The following is a 25,513-nucleotide window of genomic DNA, read 5'->3' on the forward strand; positions in this document are numbered from 1 at the left end:
ACACATCCCTTATAGAATCACTAGGAAATATCTGTTAGTTCCATTTAGTAAATAATGTCTACTAGCTTTGGTGTTTCTCTGTTCAGTTTTTGTCTCGGTGATCTGTCCACTGGTGACAACTGGGTATTCAAGTCTCCCACTATCTTGTGTGAGAGTTGATTTAAGGTATAGCAGTATGTTTGAGAAAAATAGAGAAAGGTAGATATATGGAACTTAGTGACAAACACTCTCTCTCTCCACTTTGCACTTCAAAACAAACTCAGAAATTTTTATTTTCCCTTAATAGTGAACATAAAAATGGCACTCAGGTAGATTTGGGAAGCACTGGATTACTATATGATTCCTGTGCTGAAATCTGATTAGGAAACTCTAATGTGGGGCTCACACTGCAGATTCATATTGATTGGAACTCAGTATTTATTTTGCTTTAATATTGAATATAAGGTATAATTAGTTCTCTTTTAATTTAATTTTTTGTTTGAAAGAAGCTCCTATATACCAGGCTAATCTGAAACTTGTGATTCCACTCCTTAGGAGAATACCTTTATTAATTTTTAAATTTTAATTTAAAGTATCTTATAATAACAAAATATAAAATCAGTAATATTTGGTGAACTGATTAACAGTAAGATATCTTTTGTGATATTCTCCTATTTGGTATTTTATATCTCTACAGATATAAGATTTGTTCTTATATTTGAGACAATCTCAAGAATTCTAAGACTAGAAGAATTGAGAATACAATCAGAAATGACAGGTTAATAAAAAACAGTTAAATTTCTTATACAAACAACTACAAGTAGCTGATTAAAACTAGGAACTGGAGAGGTGGTCTTTCCCAGTGAAGAGCTGCCAATAGGCTGTCAGAGCCAAATCCAGATATGAAAACATTCATGTAAGTAATTTCATGTAATCAACATGTTATATTAAAAATACATATGTATGTACAAATACATATATGCATACAATAACAATTAATGAAAAGAGAGTCCATGAATTTGAGAGAGCAGAGAGTGAGATAGGTGAAGGTTTGAAGGGAAGAAAAGGAAAAGAGAAAAGCTACAATTACATTACAATTAGAAAAAAACAGTTGAATTGATACAAACCAAAAGACATGTCATGAGTGGATAAGGAACACAGTTTGATTCAAATGAGTTGCTAATAAATGAAAAGATTTATCAAGTACCACAAAGTTGATTTTCTTTTAAGTGAAGCACGGATTGTAGATGACACCTATTTTAACACCTATTTGGTGTTTTCAAGCAACGGTGTAAATTGGATGACAGCTGCACTGATTCTTCAGTATGGTCCTATTGCGTCCTTTCTGATTTGTTTTGAATGTGGGAATAAGTGTGGCTGCTGCAACTGCCAGTCACGGATTTCACTACTGTATGTGTATCCATCTTTTCCAGTGACAGTGACATCAAGGAACTCAGATTCACAATAGAGTAGTATTTCAGATTTCTATGTCCCTTCTCCATTTCCTCCCTTCTCCATTCCCTCTAATAACTTAATATTTTAATAAACCCCGAAACAAAGAAAGCTGCTTACAAGCAACGTGGAACTTTTAGCAAAGACATTCAAATGGTTCCCTTTTAGTGACACATTGAAAGCTAACGTGTACCCTCCCTCTCCTATTTTAGCTCTCTAAACCACTTTCTTCCCAGTGTTTTTAGTGGAGGTGGTCCGCAGACTTCTGGCTGCCCCCGAAAGCAGAGACAGGGGCTGTCCTATCTCTATGGGGACCTGGGTGAAGCATAATAAAGTAGAGCAAGTTGCTGACCTGCTAACAGAGCTTTTGAACCCAGATTGCTGTTAGTAGCTCTATGCAGCTCTTACTTAATTCTCCTGCCTGGCAAGAACAAATTATGTTCTATTTAAGGGTGATTCTTTGGCCAATTGTAGGTGCTCTTTTTAAGTCGGGAAGAAAAAAGTGGAGAGGAAATTATGCAGTGACATTTCTCTTAAAGTTCTATTTAAAATACAAGTAAAAGAAATATATAAAAGAAATAACAAGCTTGGATGAAAATGTACAAAAGAAAACCCATCTTTAAAGTAGGTCCTCCAATCTTATTTTTCCCCTTCTTCATGCTTTATTAAACAAAGATTTTAATGTAGGATTCTTATTCAGTAATGTTTTCTATAGAATTAATTCAAATTAAGTGGAGCATGTATATCTTCAGTAATAATAAGTTGAATACAGCATTGAACTAGGCATCTAAATTACATGACAGTGCATGTCTTCAAGAGTAATGAACTTGACTCTATAAGGAAATACTGACCTTTATTGGTAGTAGAATAAACAATGCCTAAAGATCAGGATGGTCGTTGGCAACCGGGATCTTGCTATTTTTTCAGTGGGAAAATTAATATTTGTTGATAAAATTCAGTTTATATATTTTTGTGAAGCAGAAAATCACTTAACTACCACAACACTGAATAGCCAAATACACATGTAGTTATTAGGATTGGTAGTGGTGGGGACAAGGACACATTTCTAATATTTTTGACATTCACACATGTGAGATTTGTTCCTGTCTTTTCATCTCTTTCATCACAAACATCACAGCGTTTTCAAAAAATCCCCAGCCATCTTTTTCTGAGTCCTGATAAGCTATCTCTTAAGTGACTTTGAATAACTAACTGTCTTTGCTTATTATCTTACTTAACAGCCTTACCTGATGATTGGCTTCTTTGCCTGCTGAAGCCCATTAAACGTCAGTATTTGTACTAATGCCATCATAAACTAGGTATTATATGAAATAAATCTGTTTTTCCTATGTATATGTATATTTCAATATCTTCAGGGTATGCATTCCTCCTTAATGTAGATGGTGGTTCTCTTCTTGCCAGTAGCACTAATCAGAGACTTGGTTATCTTGAATGAGTGCTTGGACCTTGAAGCATATATTACTGGGCTGAATCCCAAACATATCACTTAATATATGATAAAAGTTATTAATCTTCTCTGGCATCATCATTCCAATCAGCAATAGTATGTTCCTTTGAAGGTTTTCATGAGAAATACAGTACCTGGAGCCATGCTTTCTCTTTACAGGGTGAAATTAGAATGAGTCAAAACTGTAACTTATTCGTTCATATGCCAGCTGACACTGATTCTAATATTATCTTTCAAATGATTGCAAAAACATTACTTCCTTTTAGAAAATAAAAACCTTATGTGGTTCGGTGGCACAATGGATAGCACATTAAACTTGTAGTGACAAGAAACCTTGAGCTTAATTACAGAGAGTTTGGTTTATATTTGTTTTTGATAGTCTATAATAGAATACCATAAGTGTATAGTCAGTAGCTTGAAAAGCCATTTGTCTGTTTTTTTTCTATTAACAGTAACTCAATTTCCAGGTCTTTCTAGTATTCAGCACTAAGAAACCCCACTGAAATAGCTTGTTGATGGAGTCAGATATATTTAGTGTATTATTAATCCATTATCCTTGAATTTCCTATGTATGTGAAGTTTTTGTATATGAACTTCAAAAAGTGAATTAATAAAAACATCTCACACTGAGACATTTTAGGCATATTACTTATTAGAACAGCTCCTGCTTCACTTTCCTTTAACCTCAATTGATTTTAAAATCACATTTTCATTCCTCAGACAGGCAGTAGCCTTTTAGAGATGGTGTGTCTTCACTAACCATGGGTTGTTTGTACTTAAATGTGAAGCCTGGGAGATGAGCAGTGAGCAAAAGCAAGAGAGGTAGACAGACAGACAGATACGCACACACGACACACAGATAGACACAACACACAGAGTCCCTTAACAGCTGAGTCTTGGTGGCCGATGGAAAAATGGGAAGAAAATGCTATGAGAGGTCTGACGGCTGTACTCAGAAGGGCTTGTTTAATACAGTGCTGCGGAACTACCTAATCTGTTCCAATTTGCTCCCCATTTTTCTTTGTTATCTGTCTCAGGGATGTCTCATCTCCCCAACTGACTGCTACAGGCTAGCAATCTGTAACAAAAACTCTGTCTCGATTGCAGAGATAATAAAAAAGGGAGGCTACAAGATTAATGACCCACATCATAATTAGAAAGCCCCAAACCACAGGCCTTATAAGGCATTTCAGAATTGAAATCTTTCAGGGTTGAAGAAGTCATGTGAGTACTGTGTTGGGAAAATATCACCCTCTTAGTAAAGGAAATGTTGGTTTCTTCCATCTGAGAATCCCACTGAGCTTTTAGCAGTGATAGAAATGGTAGTGAAGAAATGGTTTCTTACCTTAAGGAATTTACAGTATTTTTGTCTGTCTCATTCTTCCCATGATAATACCCAGTCCTTAGTAATCCACAGAATTAATATCTGCTCTATTCTTAGAGGCAGATGAAAACAGAGGCTGCTGATGGACACCGCACAGCTACCTCGTGGGTACTCTCTATGTCCATGATAATAGAGAAACAGCCTGTATTGACCCTCAAGAACTGACTCCTCTGTAGGCTAATCGTTATAGAAATACCCATAAATCCCCTCCCTTTCCTGAAACCTATTATATGTAACTGATGCTTTCATCCCAGGGGATCCAACTGTTTATCTGTGAGTGTTTATGTGTTTGTGTTTGTGTGTATGTGTGTGTGTGCACGTGCACACACACGCATGCATGTGCATACACACACACACACACAGACACAGTTACTAAGATCACAACATGTATTCATGAAGAATTGCAAAAATTGCGGCAAAAGAATTCTTAGACCAAGGAGCTGAAAGAAGTTATGACAAACTAACAGTTGCTGATTCCATCAATCAATGGGGAGGAAGTAGAAAGCATAACTTCCTTATAGAAAAATAAAGGAAGAGGGGAAGCTAGGGGTGGAGGTAGAGTAAGAGAAAGATTTGAAAGAAATCTTTAACACATTTAACACATGTGGGCCTAGACAATGCTTTGCATACTGTGGGATGTGCTTGCCTGGAATATTGGCTTTAATAGCAGGTTTGATATATGCAACATGACTCATGTACTAAACATGTGGAAACTCATAGTTCCACAGGCAGCATCCTAAGAAAAACAGAATTTTCTGTAGGTTGAGACCCCAACATCAGTGATATCCAATCCTTTGCACGTAGGTAAACATTCTGCCTGCCTCTTTGGAAGTACACCTTGGTGAATCCTCTGGTTCCTTTCTATTCTTCAGTGTAACTATTCTGAGGCACAAAAGAGCATGGGGTTCTCCGATGAAAGTGGGTGTCAGTGAGGAGTCCTAGGTAATCTATGGGGCCTTGGCTAGTATTTATCCCAGGCATACAAATAAACTTGGAGTGCCTATGCCACAATATGAAATGCTGTCTCAGCCTGGACTCTTGGGGGAGGGCCTAGGCCCTGCCCTGTATGAAATGACAGTCACTGAAGATCTACAATGGAGGACCTCACCTTCCCTGGGGATCAGAGTGGAGATTGGGTGGGGGGCTAGGGGACCTAGAGAGGAGGCAGGGGAGAAGGGGAGGGAGAGGGAGCTGGGATTGACATGTGAAACAAGCTTGTTTCTAACTTAAATTTAAAAAAAAAAACGAGTGTGGGGTTCCATGATTCAGAAGACTTTCCTGAATTTAGATTATAAGGAACAGCCTTGCCGAGACTCATATTCATAATTTACTTATTTTTCATTTCTGCCAAAGCTCCAATCATACCCCTTTCTCCTACCACATGATCGTTGTCACACAACTCATCATTTCCAGACAGTCATAAATGGTTTTACCTCCTTGTAAATTATTTTTACTCTCTTCTTTAATTTTCCTTACAGTGCTGTGATATTTTCACATTCAGTGCTGTGATGGCTGGAGAAGGGAACTAAATTGAAGCTTATTACATGTCATACATTTAAAATGTGTTCTTCATCATGTCTAACATATGTATGGAGCAGTTATTACCATCTCTTTTACCTGTTTTTTTAAATAAGCTGTTGGTTAGTTTCTTATTCAAGATCCCAATAGCTGTAAATAGTTAAGAGTTAGAGACAGACAAAGCTGATTCCAATGCTTGTATCTTCCACTTTTACCCCACTTAATAAAAGTGTGTGTGTGTTTTTTTCTTTGTGTTTTACAAGTACTTACTTCCATAAGTGTTTTGTATGAAGAAGAGATGACACTTAGGAGAATACATGTCAATGCTGTAAATTTGTTATACATGCAATAGTATTTTACGTTCCCTAAATATGAAGCAATAGTAGAGGCAAAACACAATTGCCAATTAGAAAGTAAAAGATAATCACCCCTCCCTCAAATTTTGACAACATGCTATGTTTATAAAGATCCCACATGTTATAAAAGATACATCTCTGCCTTCCCATAAAGTTGTCTTCTACTTTCTAAACTATAAAGTTAAAAATCAAACGGTATTTATGGTGTAATTTGAGTAAAATCAAGGAAATATTTGCTGAACAGTCTCTAGTGTAGAATGTAGAGGGTACTCAGTACATGGGAATATTTAACAAGTGCTGTTGGTGACTAATATTATCGAGAACAGAAAGTCTGATGCAGACATCTATGCTTATAAAACAATGTGAGGTACAAAGTACAAGAGCAAAGCACAGAGGGAGAGGTTAATTAATCTGTCTATGAAGTGGCATAGCCAATGACAGCTGGCACATCCTATTACATATGGACTTTGTGTTTGATTGTGTATTTGTAGTTATTTACATGAAATGTTGGTTTAAAACCACAGATGCTGGTGTTTCTATCACTGTCATTCAATGTGAAAATGTTCATTTGGTTTCTTATCTACTGAATTCTTTCAAAATCTGAATAGTTAACCTCCATTAGAGATTTGTTACCCTCCTAGGTCTGTGCCACTTGGCAACATGGAAAGCATATTTCAAATGTTTAATCCACCTCAGTGATTAAAAGGTCAAATACGATAGATGTGTTCAGAGACCTTTGGCACATTTCTGGTACCAGCCCATCAGCCAAAGCCAGCCAGCACATCAAACGTTTCATCGAGTTCTCTGATGTATGTGCCACTCATCAGAAATCCACACAGCCCTTCCAGGTCCCACTTAGTGCTTCCAAGGAGAAGATGTTAAAAAACATGTCCAAGTTTTTTTCTGACATCCAAAGCATCGTTTTAAGCTCCAAATCATCTGAAAAATATGATTGTAAACTAGTAATATTTTCTCAATGCTGTCTTAATTAATAATATATACTGATCTTTTGCATCAAAAGAAAAACAATCTACTAAAGCAAAATAGTTAACTGAATTATGCGACATATAACCAAAGACTTATCCTAGTGTAAAGACTTGAAAAAAGACAGCAGGATGTGCACATGAGAGGACAAAACCATGAGGAAGGGAATAGGAACTAGAATCAAGGAGGCAGGGAGGAGAGTGCTGAGTACTTTAGGGTCTTGAAAACTCTAGTGAGGACCATTGGTTTTCTTTTGGGAGGTAAAAGACCAACTGATTTTCACATGTCTAACTGAGATTACTATGTCTATACAGAACCTAGATCATAAGTCAGACTGGAAGTGAGACCAGCAAATAAGTTATCTTATACCAAGTATAAAACTTATGAAAACCAGAATCATGGTAGAATTGCATAATTTACTCTGTCCAGCCGTACACATGTACTTTGGATTACTGTCATTGTCATTTTTCTTCTGAATTGATTTCTGTTTTCAGGGACACTCAAGAGAAATGGTAACTAGAAAAGGGCATACTTAGTACCTTCAAAATTTGTGCCACATTGGCTTGATGAAAATTAGGTCTTCCATTTGAAACCCCACCTGCTGTCATTCTGGAGAGAAAGAGTATGCTGTGATAACCATTGATTAGCCGTAGTGGACTGAGTCTCTGAAGAAGGACTATATAGAAGAATTGCAGGCGAACCTTGATGAGTTTCACACTTCTGTTCGATATTTAACTTCATCATATGAGTATATATGCTATTCTAAATCATTGACTAAATTATAGAAATATATCTAGGTTTTTAAAAGTCTAGTTTATCAAGGTTGACATTATATATCTCTATTTCAGTAAAGTTACTACTTAAAATTTAGTTGAATAACTTATGATTTAATGAATTATTTATGAAAAAACTCCCATTGTATTTTTTGAATTCTCCTTTCATATTACATCCTGGCCTCAGTTTCCCCCACCATCCCTTTCTGTCAGTCTGTCCCCACCATCTCCTCTCTACTTGAGATTCACTGCTTCCCTCATTTCATGTCTGTAAGATCAGACTTCCCAGGTATATCAACCCATCAGCATAGCACAGCACAACAAGATATAGTAAGACCAGGCACATGCCATCACATCAAGGGTGGATCACAAGGCACTTGAGCAGGAGGAAAATGGTCCCAGAAGCAGGTAAAGAGTCAAAGACTGCCCCCACTTCCACTGTTAAGAAATCTACAAGAATGCCAAGCTGCTCAAACATAACACAAATCTAGAGGACCTAGGTCAGACTCCTAAATGCCCCCTGGTCTCTGCAAGCCCCTCACGAGTCCGGGTCAATTGATTCTCTGGGCCTTGATTTTTTTAATAACATAATTCTTTATTAATTATTTGATTCTTTGGAAATTTTACATAATAAACCCCAATCCTGCTTACCTCCCAGCCTCTCAATATCCTTCCCTTGCCCCTGCAGCACCCCCACAAAAATCAGTTAAAGAACAACAACAACAACAAAAAACTATCTTGCTCCTCCATCTTTTTGTTTTTTGAGACAGGGTTTCTTTGTGTAGTTCTGACTGTCCAGGAAGTTAGTCTGTAGACTGGGGCTGGACTCAAACTCAAAGAGATCCACTTGCCTCTCTGTCTGAGTGCTGAGCTTAAAGGAATGCACCACCACCACCCGGCACATTTATCTTTCCAATATCTCTTCATTCATCCTAGTGGGTGCTGCAGTGTGTCATGAAATCAGCCCTACACACAGTGATCATTGCAATGAGTAATTGGTTTGGTTCAAGACTTCAGGTACACCATCATCATCATCATTAGCTCCTCACTATCATCACTGAACCCTTACCATCATCACTGGACCCTTACCTCGACTCCTCTCCTCTCAAATACCTTGCTGTTGCTCCAAGTCGTGGAGATCCTAGCTGTCCTCTTGTGTTGTCTCTGAAGTCTAAGGTTCCTCAGATCCTTTACCCCCTCCTCCCCAGGACTCCCAAAGCTCTACCTAATGTTTGGCTGAGACACTGCATCTGCTCCCATTAGTTGCAGGGTGAAGTCTCTTTGGTCTCTTTGATGATATTTCTGCTAGGCTCTGGTCCCAGAGCATTCTGCAGCCAAGACAAACTTTAGGTCAAAAATTTTGTGGCTGGGTTAGGCTGGGTCCCCAGTCCCTTCACTTGAGGTTTGGCCTGATTACAGAAGATGGCCAGTTCAGTACTGTACGTTTCTTTAAATCTTTTTTTTTTCCTTTCTACCAAGTAGAAGTAGCTGTCTATCTCATTTTGACTACATGAATGTATGAAAGTTAAAATTGCTATTTAATAATTAACTTTCAAATTAAGAGGCAAGATAGGAGCTGAAAGGAAAAATTCAATTTCAACAGTGAATGGCTGGCTGGTCAAAAAGAAGAGAATAAGTACATAAGTGTCTGTGGAGTGCTCAGCCATATATATAAGATCTGCGTAATAGCCCCTTCCCTGCCCAGGCTCAAGAAGTATCATGATAGAGAGATAAGAAAAGTTTGAGAGCCTCGGGGCATGAAGGACCAGGAGAGCCTCAGGGCAGGGAGGACCAAGAGCACCACAGGTCAGGGAGGACTGGGAAAGCCTCAGGACAGGGAGGAACAGAGTTCATCTGCCTCATCTGGGTATAACAGAATCCTGCACTTATAAACTCGGAACAGTTGTAGTTATTTTCAGAGCACTTGTGTAAGATCAAGTAAGTCAACATGGAGGAGGAGTGACTCACAAGTGCCCAACCCTAGATGAGGAGCTGTTGACAATTGACAGCTTCTAGTGGAGAGAGAGTGGGCTTCCTTTAAGGTTGTGATCCCTAATAGGTAAACATGTCTAGTGTAGAGTCCTATACCTGTGAGTACATGGGAAGCAAAATTTGACTCAATAAATTATATAAAAAATAGAGGCTTTAAAAGAGGATAGGTGCGGAATCAAGAGAATTTAAGGGGAAGAATAGTAGGTGAATATAATCAAAATACATAGGATTCTTGCACTGAATCCTTACACAATTAATAAAACGAGTGAAAACGAAAAGAAAAAGTAGTTAATATTCATACTAAAAATGTTGTGACAAATAAACAGTATATGATTGAGAACTCTGAGATGAGAAAATAGGAAGTTATCCACATCTCATAAAATGGTACAACTCCAAATAACAGCAACATAACTAATTCCTACAAGTGTGTCAATTGCGGAAGTCACATCGTGATCATCTAAATTGGAGAAGATATATAATTTAACAACTATAGGGGAAAAGAAAAATATTGATAGAAATATCCCATAAATCAGAAAGTCAATACAAGAGCATGAGACAGGATGCTAGATTTTTTTACAACATGTACAACTTATGGAATAGAAATACAGTGTCTGGTCACATTAAAAACAAGAGTGTTACTCAAAAAGATGGCCAAGATGATGACAGAGTCTGGAAATATGTACCTCGTCCTAAGCTTGTGTATTATCCTCTTTCCCAGTAGTATATGATTCTCTAGCATTGCTTTGAGGAAACATGGATTTCATTGCCTCAACCCACAATGGAATAAAGACCTTCACAAAACTGCTAGGGCATTAGGCTTAATTTCATGAAACCATAACCAAAAAGATGAACAGACTATATCTGTTCAATGTGTTCAAGACTTGAACCAAGTGTATGAACTGTAAGTTAGGTCAAGTCCAGGTGGTTAGAAGGCAGCTATAGATGTGATTCAAACTCATGTCACAGCTTTACTCTTCATACAAATTAGTTTCAGTATACCTTATATTATGGCCCCAGAAGGCTGGGTTCATCGAGGACTCTGAGTAATGATTTAGGTAAATTCTTGACTACAAACATCTCCTTCCTTTCCCTTCTCTACTTGACAAATTAGGGAATCAAGTCTAACTGAAAAAAAAAGCCATTTTCTATAAGTGTCCTCAAACCCCCCATATATAATACATAATAACAAAAACAGATTCCATAATAACCACGTGACTATTTCTCTTCCAGTTTCTTGGATATTGAAATCTCCTGCAAGGCAAGGCATTGATGTACTCATATTTACATGCACCCATAATAGAGAATGGTCGCTTTCTTATGCTTTGAATTAATGTAGTTTACTCTCACATGCTTCCTTAGCAAAAGTCTTTTTAAGAGGGCAACACTTCCAGTTTGTTAAAGGAATAAGTGGAAAATCCGAAGATGTGCCTGCATTGCCTTTAGCTGAAGGCAGTTTGAGGACATAATCCTTTATGGCTGCCAGTGGCTTCATATTTTGTGACTCTTCTGCTGTCTAGCCATATTACTTGCAGAGAACATTATAGGGTAGATATTGAACCCCATATCTCCTGCCAGGCGTTTGCACAACAGGCAAAACTCATAGCATGAATTTATGACTCTTAATATATAAAAGCTGTTCAAGGATTCTAGTTCCCTACAAGAACATGTGAAAGCTACGTTTTTAGTAAAGTCTCTGGGCCAGTATAAAAGATGAAAGGCCTCAGTCACATTTGCTAACTTCCATGATAAACAATGTATTGTCAAAGCAGAAGAATTAGATATGAATTAAAATAATACTGGCATGGGATACTCAGCACTTACCGTAAGATATTAATATGTAGTGAATACAAATAAAAGTATTTGTTTTGAATAATTTTAATTTCATGTTGGTTGACTGAAATGACAGAAGGTATTAAGTAACTGCTTTCACTAAGTCAGTAGAAAAAAATGATTCCTCTGTGTGTGTGTTTGTGTGTGTGTGTAAGAGAGAAGAGAGAGAGAGAGAGAGAGAGAGAGAGAGAGACAGAGAGAGAGAGACAGAGAGAGAGGGAGAGGGAGAGAGAGAGAGATGTATATTTTCTTGCATAACTTTAAAAGAATCGTGACATTTTGCTATACCCATAGATCAGTGCCATGCTCTGCCAGTAGCAGAGAAGCTTCCTCCTGAAGCTGATGGGAACAAATACAGAGAACTATCAGCCCTAAAAGGGCTGTCTTCATCAGTTCTACCCTTCAGGGTTCAGGGAACCCATAGAAGAAGAGGCAGATGAATGTAAGAGCTAGAGGGGATGAAGGACACCAAAGAATACAAGTCCCCTAAATCAACAGGATCAACACAGATACAAGCTCACAGAGACTGAGCCAGCAAGGAATGCATGGGTATTCACAAGACAGGATCCTAGAGCTCAAAGGAAAGTGGCCACATGCCCCATTCTTAACACAACACAGAGCAGAGTAGACTGCATGCCCAGCAGTAGATAGCCAACAGAAAATGAGTTCAATGCCATCTTTGGTGGTTCCTTGTCTCATAATTTCATGTCAGGGTTTTTCATTTTTAAAATTTTTATTTTTAACATTGATTGTATTTATATTTTCTCTCATTTTACCCTAAATTTCCTCTGTGTATGTATTATGACTTATAGTTTATTGTTTTATAGGATTCCAGAGTGTGTGAACAAGTGAGTCTATTTCGTGTTCCTTTCTTAGACTCCTCTGGAGTTTTTATGTTGTTTTGTTTTTTCCTATTCTGATGTGTTGGTTTTTGTTTTATCATATATATAATTTTATTATGACATGCATTGTATAATACCATATATAATTTTATATAATATATAGTTTTATTGTTATATTATAGAATATTACATGTATATAATTTTATTAGCCATTATGTGCCTGTTTGCTTCTAATAAGAGACAGAAAGCAGTTGGATCTGGATTGTAGGGTAGGTGGGGAGGAACGGGGAGCAGTAGGGGGAGTAGAAACAGTAACCAAGAACTTTATATGAGAAAAACTCTATTTGTGATATAAGCAAAATATAAAATCCTTTGTTTCATCACAAAAATAATTATTAACATATACAGTATAAAATAGTTATGTAACTACTTGAGATGTATGTGCATCGATTTGGACAGTAGTGGCAAAATCATGAAATATTATTCCTACTTTTTTCTTTAAACTACTCATTTAAAAACCATATCCCTGGAGTAGCTTATAAAAGTAGATCACAATAAGGTATTATATATATATTTATGATTTCTTTTTATACCTGAGATCAGAATTATTAAAAATACTTGTATATGAGAATAGAAAGAAGGAAGTGAATTTCAAGTAAGATGTGGGACTTTTGTTTCTTTGGTGGACCAACAGGGACCTATCAGAAAGCCTTCCTCTCCTCTCACCAACAGGATCCTGGGTGATCTATCTCCTTACAGAGTATATAAGGTAAATTCATCATATCAGAAGTACAGAGTTTTAATATATCACTGGACACTGCACAAAACAATGGAGGAATAAAACCTGTGCAAGAAACCAACCAATATCTGATTTGGTTAAGACCCACTCCATGAGATGGAACCCATATATGACACAGCTTGGGTGATCAAGAACCAGAGGTTATACAGCTCAGGGATCTAGTGAAAAACTAAATATGACTGTTGTCCTAAAAGAACATAGAAATAAAATGACTCCTAAAGGCATTTTGCTAGACTATAGCCCAGTGCCTTGCTCAGCCATTAGCAGAGAAGTCTCCTCATGCAGCAGATGGAAACAAATACTGAGACTCACAGAGAGTTAGAGACCTTGGTACACTCAGCCCTAAACCGGTCCTCATCAAATCCATTCCTCAGAACCTAGGAAACCCTGAGAGAGGGGAAGCAGTAAGAGCCAAAGGAAATGGAGGACATCAAGGAGGCAAGGCCCTCTAAATCAACATGATCAAAGCACACACAAACTCAGAGACTGAGCAAACATGCATAGGGCTTAAGGAGTCTGCATCAGATGTGGTCCTGGAGCTGAAAAGATAAGTGGACATATGTCCCCATCAATAAATATAAAAGCTATCGGCAATTGATAAGCTCTTGCAAATGAAAATTTAGTCTTCTTTAAGGGAATATGACTGGGGAAATAAACTACTCTTTCCAGTAAGCTGCATGCCCAGCAGTAGATGCCAACATAACACGGACTCAGGAGCATGTTTTCAGGGTTTTTACCTCATATAGTGTATGTAAGTGTTGTTTGTTTTTGTTGTTGGTTTTTTATTTTTATTTTACCTTATTTATGTATTTTTTTCTTTTTAGCTTGTCGGTCCTGTGTGTGTATGTGTGTTTGAGTGTGTGTGTGTGTGTGTGTGTGTATTTGTGTGTAATATAATATAATATGATATGATATACAGTGGGCTCCAATTTAGTGTTTTTAAGGGATTCTGAGTGTGAACAATGGGTCTCTGCATCGATATCTGTTTCTTGTGCCTACTCTTGGGCTCTTTTCCTTCTTTGTATTTGTTTTGTCCCATTCTGATCCATTAGTTTTTTTGTATTGCATTTTATTATAGTCTCTTATACTTTATTATTATCCCTTAGAAGTCTCTTTGTTTTATAACAAAAGACAGAGAGCAGATGAATCTGGATGGAAGAGGAGGTGGGGAGGAACTGGGAAGAGTAGAGGGAGATGAAGCCAAAGTCAGAAGGTATTGTGTGAGGAAAATATTCTATTTTCAATAAAAGGAAAATATATAAATAAAAATAAAAGTTTTAGGCAAAAGTAAGCTTCTCTAGTGTACCAGTAAGATAGAAACTTGAAATATGTACCTTATTACCCGAAACACAATTTAAAAAGTCATAGATTAAAAGGTAGAATGTTCTCTAGTCTAGATAGCTTCAGTTAATAGACCACTTAATCAATTGATCAAAAAAATATTTGTGAATCCACAAAAGCACATTTTCTACTTTCTAATAAAAAGTTTGTCCTCAAAAAAGTTTTCACAGCTTCTCATTCTGACTCACAGTCCTGTCTAATTTCCGCTGGTCTAAATGAGATTTATTAATTTGGTACAAAGGAACTCCTGTAAGTTTTTAATAACAATTATCATTATCACTGATTAAAATTATGTTGTTTGGTCCAGATGGAGTTCTTTTCCTGTCAGCTAGAATGAGCTTGCTTTGTGTGGTTATAATATGTTTAGATTCAAACAGGCAGATGGTACAATGAAGGATATTGCATGCTCCTGGTATCAGTGGCTGTGCCTCGTCAAGCTTGCTTTAAATAAACTGTGTTCCAAAAGGGTCCCCATACATTGCAAAAGAAGACTAGACTTGAGAGCCTACACATTACTGAGCTTGGCATTGCTCTCTTCACTTCCAAAGATAGACTCTCAGGTGACTTAAGGTTCAGCCAGGGAAATTGTCAGTCAGGTCTAGTTTATCAGTGAGAGTGTCAATCTTAGTAGGTTCTCTTGGTCACTTAAATTAGAGAGGGAAAACTGCTAAGTAGTAAGAGTTCTCAGTTAAGGATTTAAAACCTGTGACTCAAGGGAAGACAGAAATATTTGGTATGATGATTTGGTTACATATGTTGAAATTGTAATTAATAGTAAAAAATGAACAAAGTTCTTAATAAGAAAATTTCTGTAGAAAGGTTTTAGTCTTTAATAGCTTTTCATGTACACTCAATTCTAAAGAGAAGCAAGAGGACCAATGAAGTTTTGAATAAAATTCAGAAACAAGTTTCAAGGGTAGTCCACTCACATGTTTCCTCCAGTTAATGTGCTTAGTACCAGTCCTGTGTGGGACAGCTATAACCCAAATAGAAGAAACCCATTGATATGAAACTTCCTTCTTGGGACTTAAAGGATGCCATTTAAAAATTCAGACAACAACAAAATTTAAACCTATGTATTACAACTGACATTAAGCTTTCTAAAACGTTACATTTTATTTTTTTTCAGTGCTTGATTTTACCTCTTAGTCTGAGGGTTATAATATGATTGAATAATATATTCTTGCTGTCATTGACTGTAGCTTCTTCCACTAAATTATTATTATCCCTTAATTTTTAATATTGGTTGCCATCATTTAGTTGTGAGCTTTGTAAATTATATTGAGTGGTATAGATCAAGGAAATATCATTGTCCAATAGTCAAAATGAAAAATATAACTACTTACTTCTGCCTAAAGAAATATTAACAAATACACTCATTTCTTTTTCATGTAAAATATGGGACAATTTCACATAGAAGGACATTGTGCTTTAGTTTTTCTTATAAGGAGCATTCAGGTTTTGGTAAATAAGTGAACATTTTTGGGGATATATCTCAATGCTTGCATGACTTAAAATCCCCATCCAGAAACAAGAGAATTTCATTAAAAAGGTACAAGAATGAAAAGCTATGGAGAACACAGCCTTTCTCCTTTTTCCTCTTCTGCAGGTGGAAGATGCCATAAGTCCTGTACCGGCCGATGCTGGGGGCCCACTGAAAATCACTGCCAGACCTGTAAGTGTTCGCAGTGAAAAGCAGAAGGTTTGGAATGCTTGATGGGTTAGTTATGAAATTCTCACAATTCTGATCAATTGCAATGCGAAATGAGCTTAATTTGTTTCCATCCAAATAAGTTACCTAAGTCTTTGCTTTCAAATGAAACAATACATAATTGCTTCTCATATTTCCTTGTAGTTTCTTGGCTAATGACCTACATAGCACATTTGTCATGACATTATCTCTGACTTTGAAGTCGGTATATCAGTAAAATTAGAAGATCCAAATACGATGAAAAATTATATTAATTTAATTTCAAGTAAACTGGTATTTCATTAAGTATTATTACTGTCATTTGTGAATTAAAAAAGAAAAACATAAGAAGTACCATGTGCCCGTTTTTTTTTTCTAGGCATGAGTATAACACATAGATGTAAACTACATGGGCAGTAGCTTTATAACAACAAACCTTACTCCATTCTATGCTTCCATTTAAGATTTTTTTATTTACAAGGGGGTGTATGTGCACATTAATGCAGACAGAAGTTTCTTGACACTTTAATTATTATGAGTATTTAACTGTCATGATTGCTAAGTTATTGGAACCAAACCATGCCAGTTATAAACGTGAGGACTGAGGAATGAACTCTGTCCTTAGAAGTGTTTGCTGTAAATACATGAGACCCTGGTTTGATACCCAGCACCACCGAATAGTGTGTATATATATATATATATATATGTATATATATATGCATATATATTTTTTCAGTATTCTAAATACTCAAAATATACTTTATATGTCACCAATATTATGGCTAAATAATTTATTTTAAATTTGAAAACAAAGCTTCCTATGCAAATATTAAAATTTTCCCCATTTGCATTAAGACCAAAGTTTTGAAAACGATGGGATGGTGAGAAAACAAAATGCAGATTTCGCTACTATAAAATCAATACAAAACACCAAACATTGGAGATTAAGATATGCAAATATTGCACAATTAGTTAATTTGTTATAATGCTAGATAAAATTTCAGAGATTTCACATTTGCCTCCATTCATGACATTATTTTAATAAAAAATTAACAAAAGAAAATTTGTAATGTAAGCCAGCAACAGAGGATACAGAAGGATTAATTCTCAAAGGTAATTTTAAATTGCTTTTTAAAGTTATATATGTTTTCATATTCAAAATTCAAGAAATGTGAAAACAATAACTTAAGATTGTCTTCTGACTTGTACCTGCTTTGCTCAGCCACCCATTGGCAGCATGCCCTTTGTTCTTCTGAAAGTAATTTCTGTAGACCAAAGATGCATGTTTATATCTTTGCACATTTTTCCCTCAAAGCCACTCATTATGCTATATGATGTGTTAGTTAGCTTTCTGTTACTGAAAGACACTCTTGAAACATGATAATCTTAAAAGGATAAAAGTTCTGTTTATATAGAAAAATCATGAAACACAAGGTGACTAGTTTCATCTACCTACTATTTCAGCATAGAAATAAAGGTGACTATAATACCAGCTTCTTAATAATCACCATTTCTACTCCACATTCTTTAAACTTTAAGCAACTACTTATGCACATCTAATTTATATACAAGTACAAACTTTAGTATGATATACTTTAGCACAGAATCTTTTAGATTATAAAATATTTCCTTTTTAAATGTACTTTAAGATAAATTACTTGAAAGTTAAGGACAATCATCTTTTTTTTCTATAAGCTAGAAAAGTAATTAAAGAGGTTGGAAACTTTATGTATATGATATTTGCATATCAGCCACTGTTTTGAGTCTGAAGACTGCTGTATCACGTGTACACCACATTTCAGAGGACATTCAAAGGCATGTTCACTCAGAAATCACTCATGTGTTGGAAATTACAGTTGTTCTGTTTTCCCCCATGGGTAAACAACTCCATGCTAATCATCAGTCACCACATCTATAAAATGGAAATGGTTATATTCACTTCCTGGTGGTTGATTTTTTTTTTCAGAATGAAATTCTATTCAATATATAAGTTGAAATGCTTAAGGAGTTTTGGACATAGACTAAGGCCCCAATAATTAGCATACATTAATTAAAGGAGTTATATTGGAAAAAGTTATTCATAAGTGAATGGAAGAATGTAGGAGATAAATTAACCTTGAGATGTCTACCTATTTCTGGCTTTGGGGCAGGGAGAGAAACAGGACTGGAGGAAATGCAGACTGCTTGTCCTTGATTTTACTCAAAGCCTTCTCCTCTTCCTCTGTGTTACTTAAGAGATAAATTGCTTATCCATATTTAAACAGGAGAGCAAATGTATTTTGGAGCTACTATGAAACTTAAGTATTGTAAGGTCTGAGTTTTTTAATTATAAAATTAATTTCACACTTCTGTGAAAATTAGACCTCACAGAAGATTCTATAGAGATGAGAATCCCCCAGAGCTTTCATGAAGGTGAATTATAGACAACCCAGAATTCTAGTCTCTTAAATTTTCAGCAGTTCCTCTATGAGTGAAGGTGAATTGTGGTGAGGTTCACTGTGTCATATAAGATTCTTTGAAACTTTTAAGAATATTCTACTTAAGTGGTTGGCCACAAAAAAATATGCATTTTCATATCTGCAAGATGTAGTCTCATAATAATTTACAAGTTACTTATTTCCATTTGGCTAAAATAAACTCCTTTTTGTGAGAGCTTCTCTATGGGTAATTAATTTTCTTTTATCAAAAATTCCTTATGCTTTTTGTGGATATATTTTTTCAGACTTACAAAGTATTGGCAAAGGAAGGACAACTATTCCAATGTCCTTCATCTCCATTAAGCAATCCCAAAGTTAGGGTTCTATTTTATTGCCCCACCTTTCATTGCCTTACTCTTTACCTCCCTCCTGGCTGTTGTGTTAGAGGCTGTATGTGTAATTAAAGGGTGGGAAGTCACAGTAAAAACCAAGAGCTCAGCTCTGGGAGGAGTTCACAGTGATGAACAAGTTGTAGGGTGAGATGAAAAAGGGGACTGATGAGAGTTGCCAATGTTTCAGAATAGAGACATGGGTAACAAAGATGTCAGCCCATCATGTTTTCCTTGAAGAAGAGGTTGCAGGGTTTCCATAACTGTGGGAAAGTTTTGTGCTATGTTAAAGTAGAGTCCATGAAATGAAAGTCCAGGGAGATTATATTGGCAGCTTAGTATGGACAAAGGTTATTTGTCCAGTGTTCAGGGTTTTAGAATTATATGAGTTTCTAGTATAACTTGTTTTGAAGACATGTTGAATAATTTAAGTGTATCCTCAAGTGCATTCACTGACTTTCAGATAATAAACTGGAGCATTCTCTATTACAATAGACCTTTTTTTTTAAAAAAACAAAATCTTCTTTGAAAATCGTAGCCATGCTAAGGGATTTTATAAATATTAATGTAAGTAAATGATGCTTGTACAAGCTTACTAAGTATTCTGCTCTGATTTACCCCTGAGTCTGATTTTCTGAACAATTCGGATTCATGCTCCTTAAATCCTTTTTGAATGCTTGAGCATGCTGACCCTAGACACCTAACAAGAGTATTTCTCGCCTCACTGCAAAGGGTCAAACAGAACTTAGGCTGGAGTACTGAGAGATGCCTTACATGTGTGGAAGCAACTCCAACTTGAAAGTACTTTTAAGCTCAGTTAAATCGTGCCTGCCTTGCTCCACAGCACAGCTTAAGTAAATTGATTCAGTGGATTAATGTAGTCATGTCAGGGGAGATGAACTTATCTTCTATGTGAAGGCTGAAGCTTATGGAAGTATTATTTAGTAAGCTTACGGGTAAGAATGACAACTCTCTCTGTTCACGAGAACTGAGGTCTGACTTGTATAGGTGTGGGTGAGAAGGAGACTCAGCTTTAAGAAATAAATAATAATGATTAAAGGAACAAAGCTATCTCTGTCCCTGCAAGATATATGAAGTGTACTTATCACATTTAAACTAGACACTGCATGTCCTTTTTCATCGCTAGTCACAGTATCAGGGCAGCTTTCTCTACTCTCCTATCATCAGGAGGGGTGGCACTTTCATTATACACTTCTTTTTTGTCCTCCCAGACCCAATGGCAGCTTGTTTAGTCACTGCATTTTGAGTGAGGGAAGAGATAAAAGATGCACAGAGTAAAATATTGCAGTTTTATTTTTCCCAAACTTTGCATACATTTTGCATGAGAGTAGTCATAATTGTCTTCATTTGCAGATTTTATAATTAGAATTTTCTAAGGTGATAACCTTCGATACTAAATTTTCCATTTTCTAAGTTGTTTTTCAAATATCATTTCTTACCTAGAAACAAATAGAAAATATGGTATGCTTAACAATAGAAAGAAAAGGTGTTTGTCTCCTGAATTTAAATATTGTACTATGAAAAGTGAAGAGACAATTCATGTTCCAGCTGCGGGACTACACAGACATGATACATTTTCCCATTTGTCATTAAATTAGTAGTAATTTTAATAAAAGGAACATTTATCTGTGGAAGTTTCCACTTACATTTTTAAATAAAGTAGTCAATATGTTATTAAAATTGTGAATGGGATACTTAATATATTCATAAAATAAAATATTATTTTAAACAACATTTTATGTTATTTATTGTTTCAATAGAAAGAGTAGGGGAAAATGAGAGGGGGGAAGGAGAACATAAGGCATTAGGAAGGTCAAGTTGGGGGAAGAAGAGAAAAGGAGAACAAGGAAAGAGATACCTTAATAGAGACATTATGGGTTGAAAGAGAAATCGGGCACTAGGGAATTCTCCAGGGATCCACAAGGATGAAACTAACTAAGAATCTAAACAATAGTGGAGAGACTACCTTAAATGACCTTCCCCTATAATGAGATTGATGACTACTTTAATGCCATCATAGAGCCTTCATCCAGTAGCTGGTGGAAGCAGAATGAGAGATTCACAGCTAAACACTGATCAGAACAGGAATCTAGTTTTAGAGAGGGAAGAGTGATGAGCAAAGGGGTCAAGACTGTGCTAGGAAAACCCAAAGAAATAACTGACCTGAGCAAGTGGAAGTTCATGGACCCCAGTCTGACAGCTGGGGAACGAGCATGCAACAGACCCAGGTCCCCTGAATATGGCCTGGGTGTCAGTTGGGAGGCCTGGGCAGTGTATGCTGCCTCTTGCAGTGGAACCAGTATTCATCCCTAGTGCAAGAATGAACTTTGGGAGCCCATTCCCTATGGAGGCATACCCTCTCAGCCTAGATACATGCGGGAGAACCTAGGTCCTGTCCCAAATGACATGACAGACTTTGATGATCCCCCACAGGAGGCCTCACCCTCCCTGAGGAGTAGATGGGGGTTATTGGTGGGGGCAATGGGAGGATGGACGGCAGGGAGGGGAACTAGGATTGGTATGTAAAAAAGGTTATTTTTAATTTAAGTAAATGTTAATAAGAAAAAGAAGTTCTTACAGATTATACTAAGAAAATTGGAAGGTTAACAAATTCTCCATACTTTTTTACGCTGGGACATGACAACATATTGAAACTTTCTTAAAATAGGGAAAGGAAGAAAATCTAAACCTTTGTTTTATTCAGTCATAAGTAAAATATTAGAAATACAACTTCTTACATTTGTTTTTAAAATATACCTATAACAGCATCAAAATGGAATATTTAATGGTATTAAATAATTAATAAACTCAAAGGAAGGTATTCTGTTTTGCTCCCCAAAATTTTAATCAATAAAATGTAACACCTCAGAATTAAGTTGTATTTCTGTCACCATGGAATTCTAAAAAATTCTGTAAATTGTGAAACTCAAATGACAAATTGTGAGGCTATAAATTATATTTGTATGCATGTATAAACATATAATTTACCATAGCATAATTGTGTTTACATTCTTTGTGGAACAAGTGTAATTTTAAAGGTAGGTGACAGTGTGGAAAATATCCAATTAGAGGCGAGCAAAGCCAGTTGGAGTTAATGCAGAGTGGAGAAAGAGCTGAGTCAGCACCCCTGATCAATCAGGGATACAGCAAGCCTTTGTTAGAAGCTAACATCTCTAATTAAAACTCTTGTATTTTACTAATAACTTTGTATGTCCATAAGCCTTCTTATTGATTTCAATTATTTTCTATTTTCCCTTTCTTGAATTTATAGTTTCCGGAGACATTGTAAAATTAAGGGAAACATCACAATGCACAAATTACTTGTACACATTTAACATTTTAAGCAGTGAGTCAATAATTTACTTGAAGAACATGGGAAGAAATTGATATCAGTTACGGTATTTTCAGGACATTCCTAATAGATTTGAAGGAAGATTATTTTCCATTTAACTATAGCAGGTAACTTTATCTGAACTATGATATAGATGACAATGCAGTGTCTTTGAGATCTTGCTGAATATCATGCTAGGATATAATACAATATATGAAATGTACCTTTTCTGTGGACATCCTAGCATGAAGTGGGAGATGAGATTATGTCATGGAATTTAAAACATACACTTCAAGTCTTAAGTCCTTCTGAGTTACTTTTGGTTTTGGTTTTTTTTTCTGCTTGCTTAACCTTTATATTAAATTGGAAGCAAGATAGAGTATTCCAAGATTCATACCAAAGCTATTATAGTAAGAGAATCAATGTCTTCCCCTTAGTTTTATATATCTTTACACTTACTTAAACTACATATTACATACATAATCTCACCAGTGAAAAATAGTACAGCAAATAAATCACACCCTTTTTTATAATGTGGTGTTTTATTATTTTTTTAAACATTTCTGAACATATACAGACCAGAAAAAGTAATAACAGACACTCTGGTCTGTTGGATTTTTTGGTCTCTGTGATCCTAATTTGAAGAAGTAGTATCCGCTGTCTTTACAGTGGTGAATTAATTAAAAGAATTAATTAAATTAAATTAAATTCATTCATTTCTTTATAGTAGATATACACTAACCAGGCATGTTTTTCTTTAAAATTTCCCAATTTGACCTATGTACACTCAGCTGAACACTGTTTCTAACTGCTGGTTACAACCTGTTAGAGGACCCTGATTGACATGAAATTTTATTAAGTAGGTTAAATAAAAAATCCTGCTATATTTTGAAGACATGCTTTATAATATCCTCAAGCCATACATTTATAATTAATATGATTCTTACAATTACTTAACCATCAGTCTATTGTTGATATTGATGAAATGTGGATTTACATATTAACCTCCATTTGGTCTCCTACCCTTCTCTATAAAATTTGCAAGTTGATATCACTTACATATAAGATGCCATGAAATTATACATGTGTATATGCAGGAACATTTTTGGGACTCTTATTTCCAAGCTTGAGCAACTAATGTGAAGAGATTTGAGGTGGTATCTTAGTTTTCATTGTAATCACTCACAATGTTGTTACTTCATGTGAATTGATAATTTGTTGCAATGAACTGGTTTTCATAAATGAAATTAGAAACATATGACGTTGTTTTAGCTATACAGGGTTGAATTTGAAATAATTTCTGGAGCCATCTTACTCACTATTCTAAGACCTGTTGGTCCTCACTTTTGAGAATCTATTCTTTGTGTCTGCAAACATACCAATGAAGCTGAATAGGATTTTGGAATGTAATTTAGAAACCTACTTTGGTAATAACTCAGTACATGACCTGGAATAACATAGTTAAATATTCTTAAATGTTAATGTCTTCATCTGTGACACTGGGATAATGAGCTTGCTCTAGGAAGTACATAGGTTATACCATTATAGGTTATATATTTCTTTAAAACTATTTAGCTGATACCCAAGGGGCCACAGTAAAAAGTAATAATGTCAGTGTTACCACAATCCCCCTTCTTTCATTTTTATAAAAAGTGATTAATAACAATCAGTGTAGTATTTATATGTGTGTGTGTATTTTCACATATACTTATATACAAAAACACAAGTAAATGCTGTGATATTGTTTATCTTTATTTACAAGAATTGGCAATATCATCTTTAATTTCCTGTCATTTGGTACTCTTTCACTTATACTTCATGCTTTATGTCTTATTCCAGTACACAAAGATCAAACTCTCACTTTTCTAGTTCTGTAATAGTTTTGTGAGTCTTGTTTGTACTACTGTTTATTTAGCAGTTCTGACTTAGTAGATGTTGAAATTACATTAGTGACAATTTTGATTCATGAACAGTTCAAAATATGTTATTCTTTATAATTGCACACCATCCTCCAAGTCATATTTCTATAGACAGAATTGTGTAGTCACCTATGTTTAAATACAGAAATTTGATGGTTGGAAGCAAATTTGCCCTTCAGAAGTCATGTATCAGTTTTTTAACTCACTGATAGTTTGCTCATCATTCATGGTTTCACCCTTACCAAAAAAAAATAAATAAATAAAGCTTCCTAGTACACCAGGAAAGGATCCTGGCTCCTCCTCTAGAGAAGTCTGGCTGTTCGCATTGAATTTGTCCATAAACACATACATTTATTTTGTTTATCTTTTCTTTTCCACCAACAGGTTATAAAGCGTGCTTAGTTTCTTCATTACTTACCTGATGTGAACTTCTTTCTTTCACACCAAGGCACTCTTTGATAATTTGCATCACAATTTAAGAACTAACTCAGATATGTATCAAATGGGAGAAAATTCATCTTCATTTTCTTCTGATATTTTGATAACAGAAGTAGAACAAGAAGAGGTGATAGTGTGTGCCATTTTGGTTTGTTAGGTTTTACATCAAGTCAGGATACACATGTTTGTGAAATTCCAAAAATCCAAATGATTTCAGAATGTCCCATGTGCCTTTGTTTTCTTTTGAGCTTTTTAACATTATTTTGGAGTGTAACTTGAGCTAGCAAGGAACTCCCTCTGCCTATTGATCACTTCACTTAATAAGATGTAGACCCGTGCCTGGTACCATGGCTTGCTTTGTGAGAAATTCATGAAGATGCAACCTTCAACCAAAAGTGAAATGAAACTTTTAACAAACACCGTAGCAGGATAGATGGCCTCACTGGTAAAATGCATCCCTTGTAAGAATAATAACTCAAGTTTGAAACCCAGAAACTACAGGAAGACCCAGGTTATACTGCTGGGTATGTGGAGATGGCATGATCTGGAAAGGGGTGTGGAGTTCTTAGCTTTCCAGTCTAGTTGAATTG

The 25,513-nt window shown here is 35.8% G+C and overlaps 1 protein-coding gene across 4 annotated transcripts in view; it reads left to right on the forward strand.

Moving 5' to 3' along the window:
• The window catches only part of Erbb4 (erb-b2 receptor tyrosine kinase 4), a 1,016,453-nt gene that overhangs the window by 676,657 nt on the left and 314,283 nt on the right, over positions 1-25,513 (forward strand). For all 4 annotated transcript variants that reach the window (XM_005070538.4, XM_005070537.4, XM_005070539.4 and 1 more), the window contains exon 5: positions 16,328-16,393. In XM_005070538.4, the coding sequence (XP_005070595.1) occupies positions 16,328-16,393 (66 nt within the window). The remainder of the gene's footprint in view (positions 1-16,327; positions 16,394-25,513) is intronic.

Source organism: Mesocricetus auratus, unplaced genomic scaffold (assembly GCF_017639785.1).
Source record: "Mesocricetus auratus isolate SY011 unplaced genomic scaffold, BCM_Maur_2.0 Super-Scaffold_100010, whole genome shotgun sequence".
Lineage (NCBI taxonomy): Eukaryota > Metazoa > Chordata > Mammalia > Rodentia > Cricetidae > Mesocricetus > Mesocricetus auratus.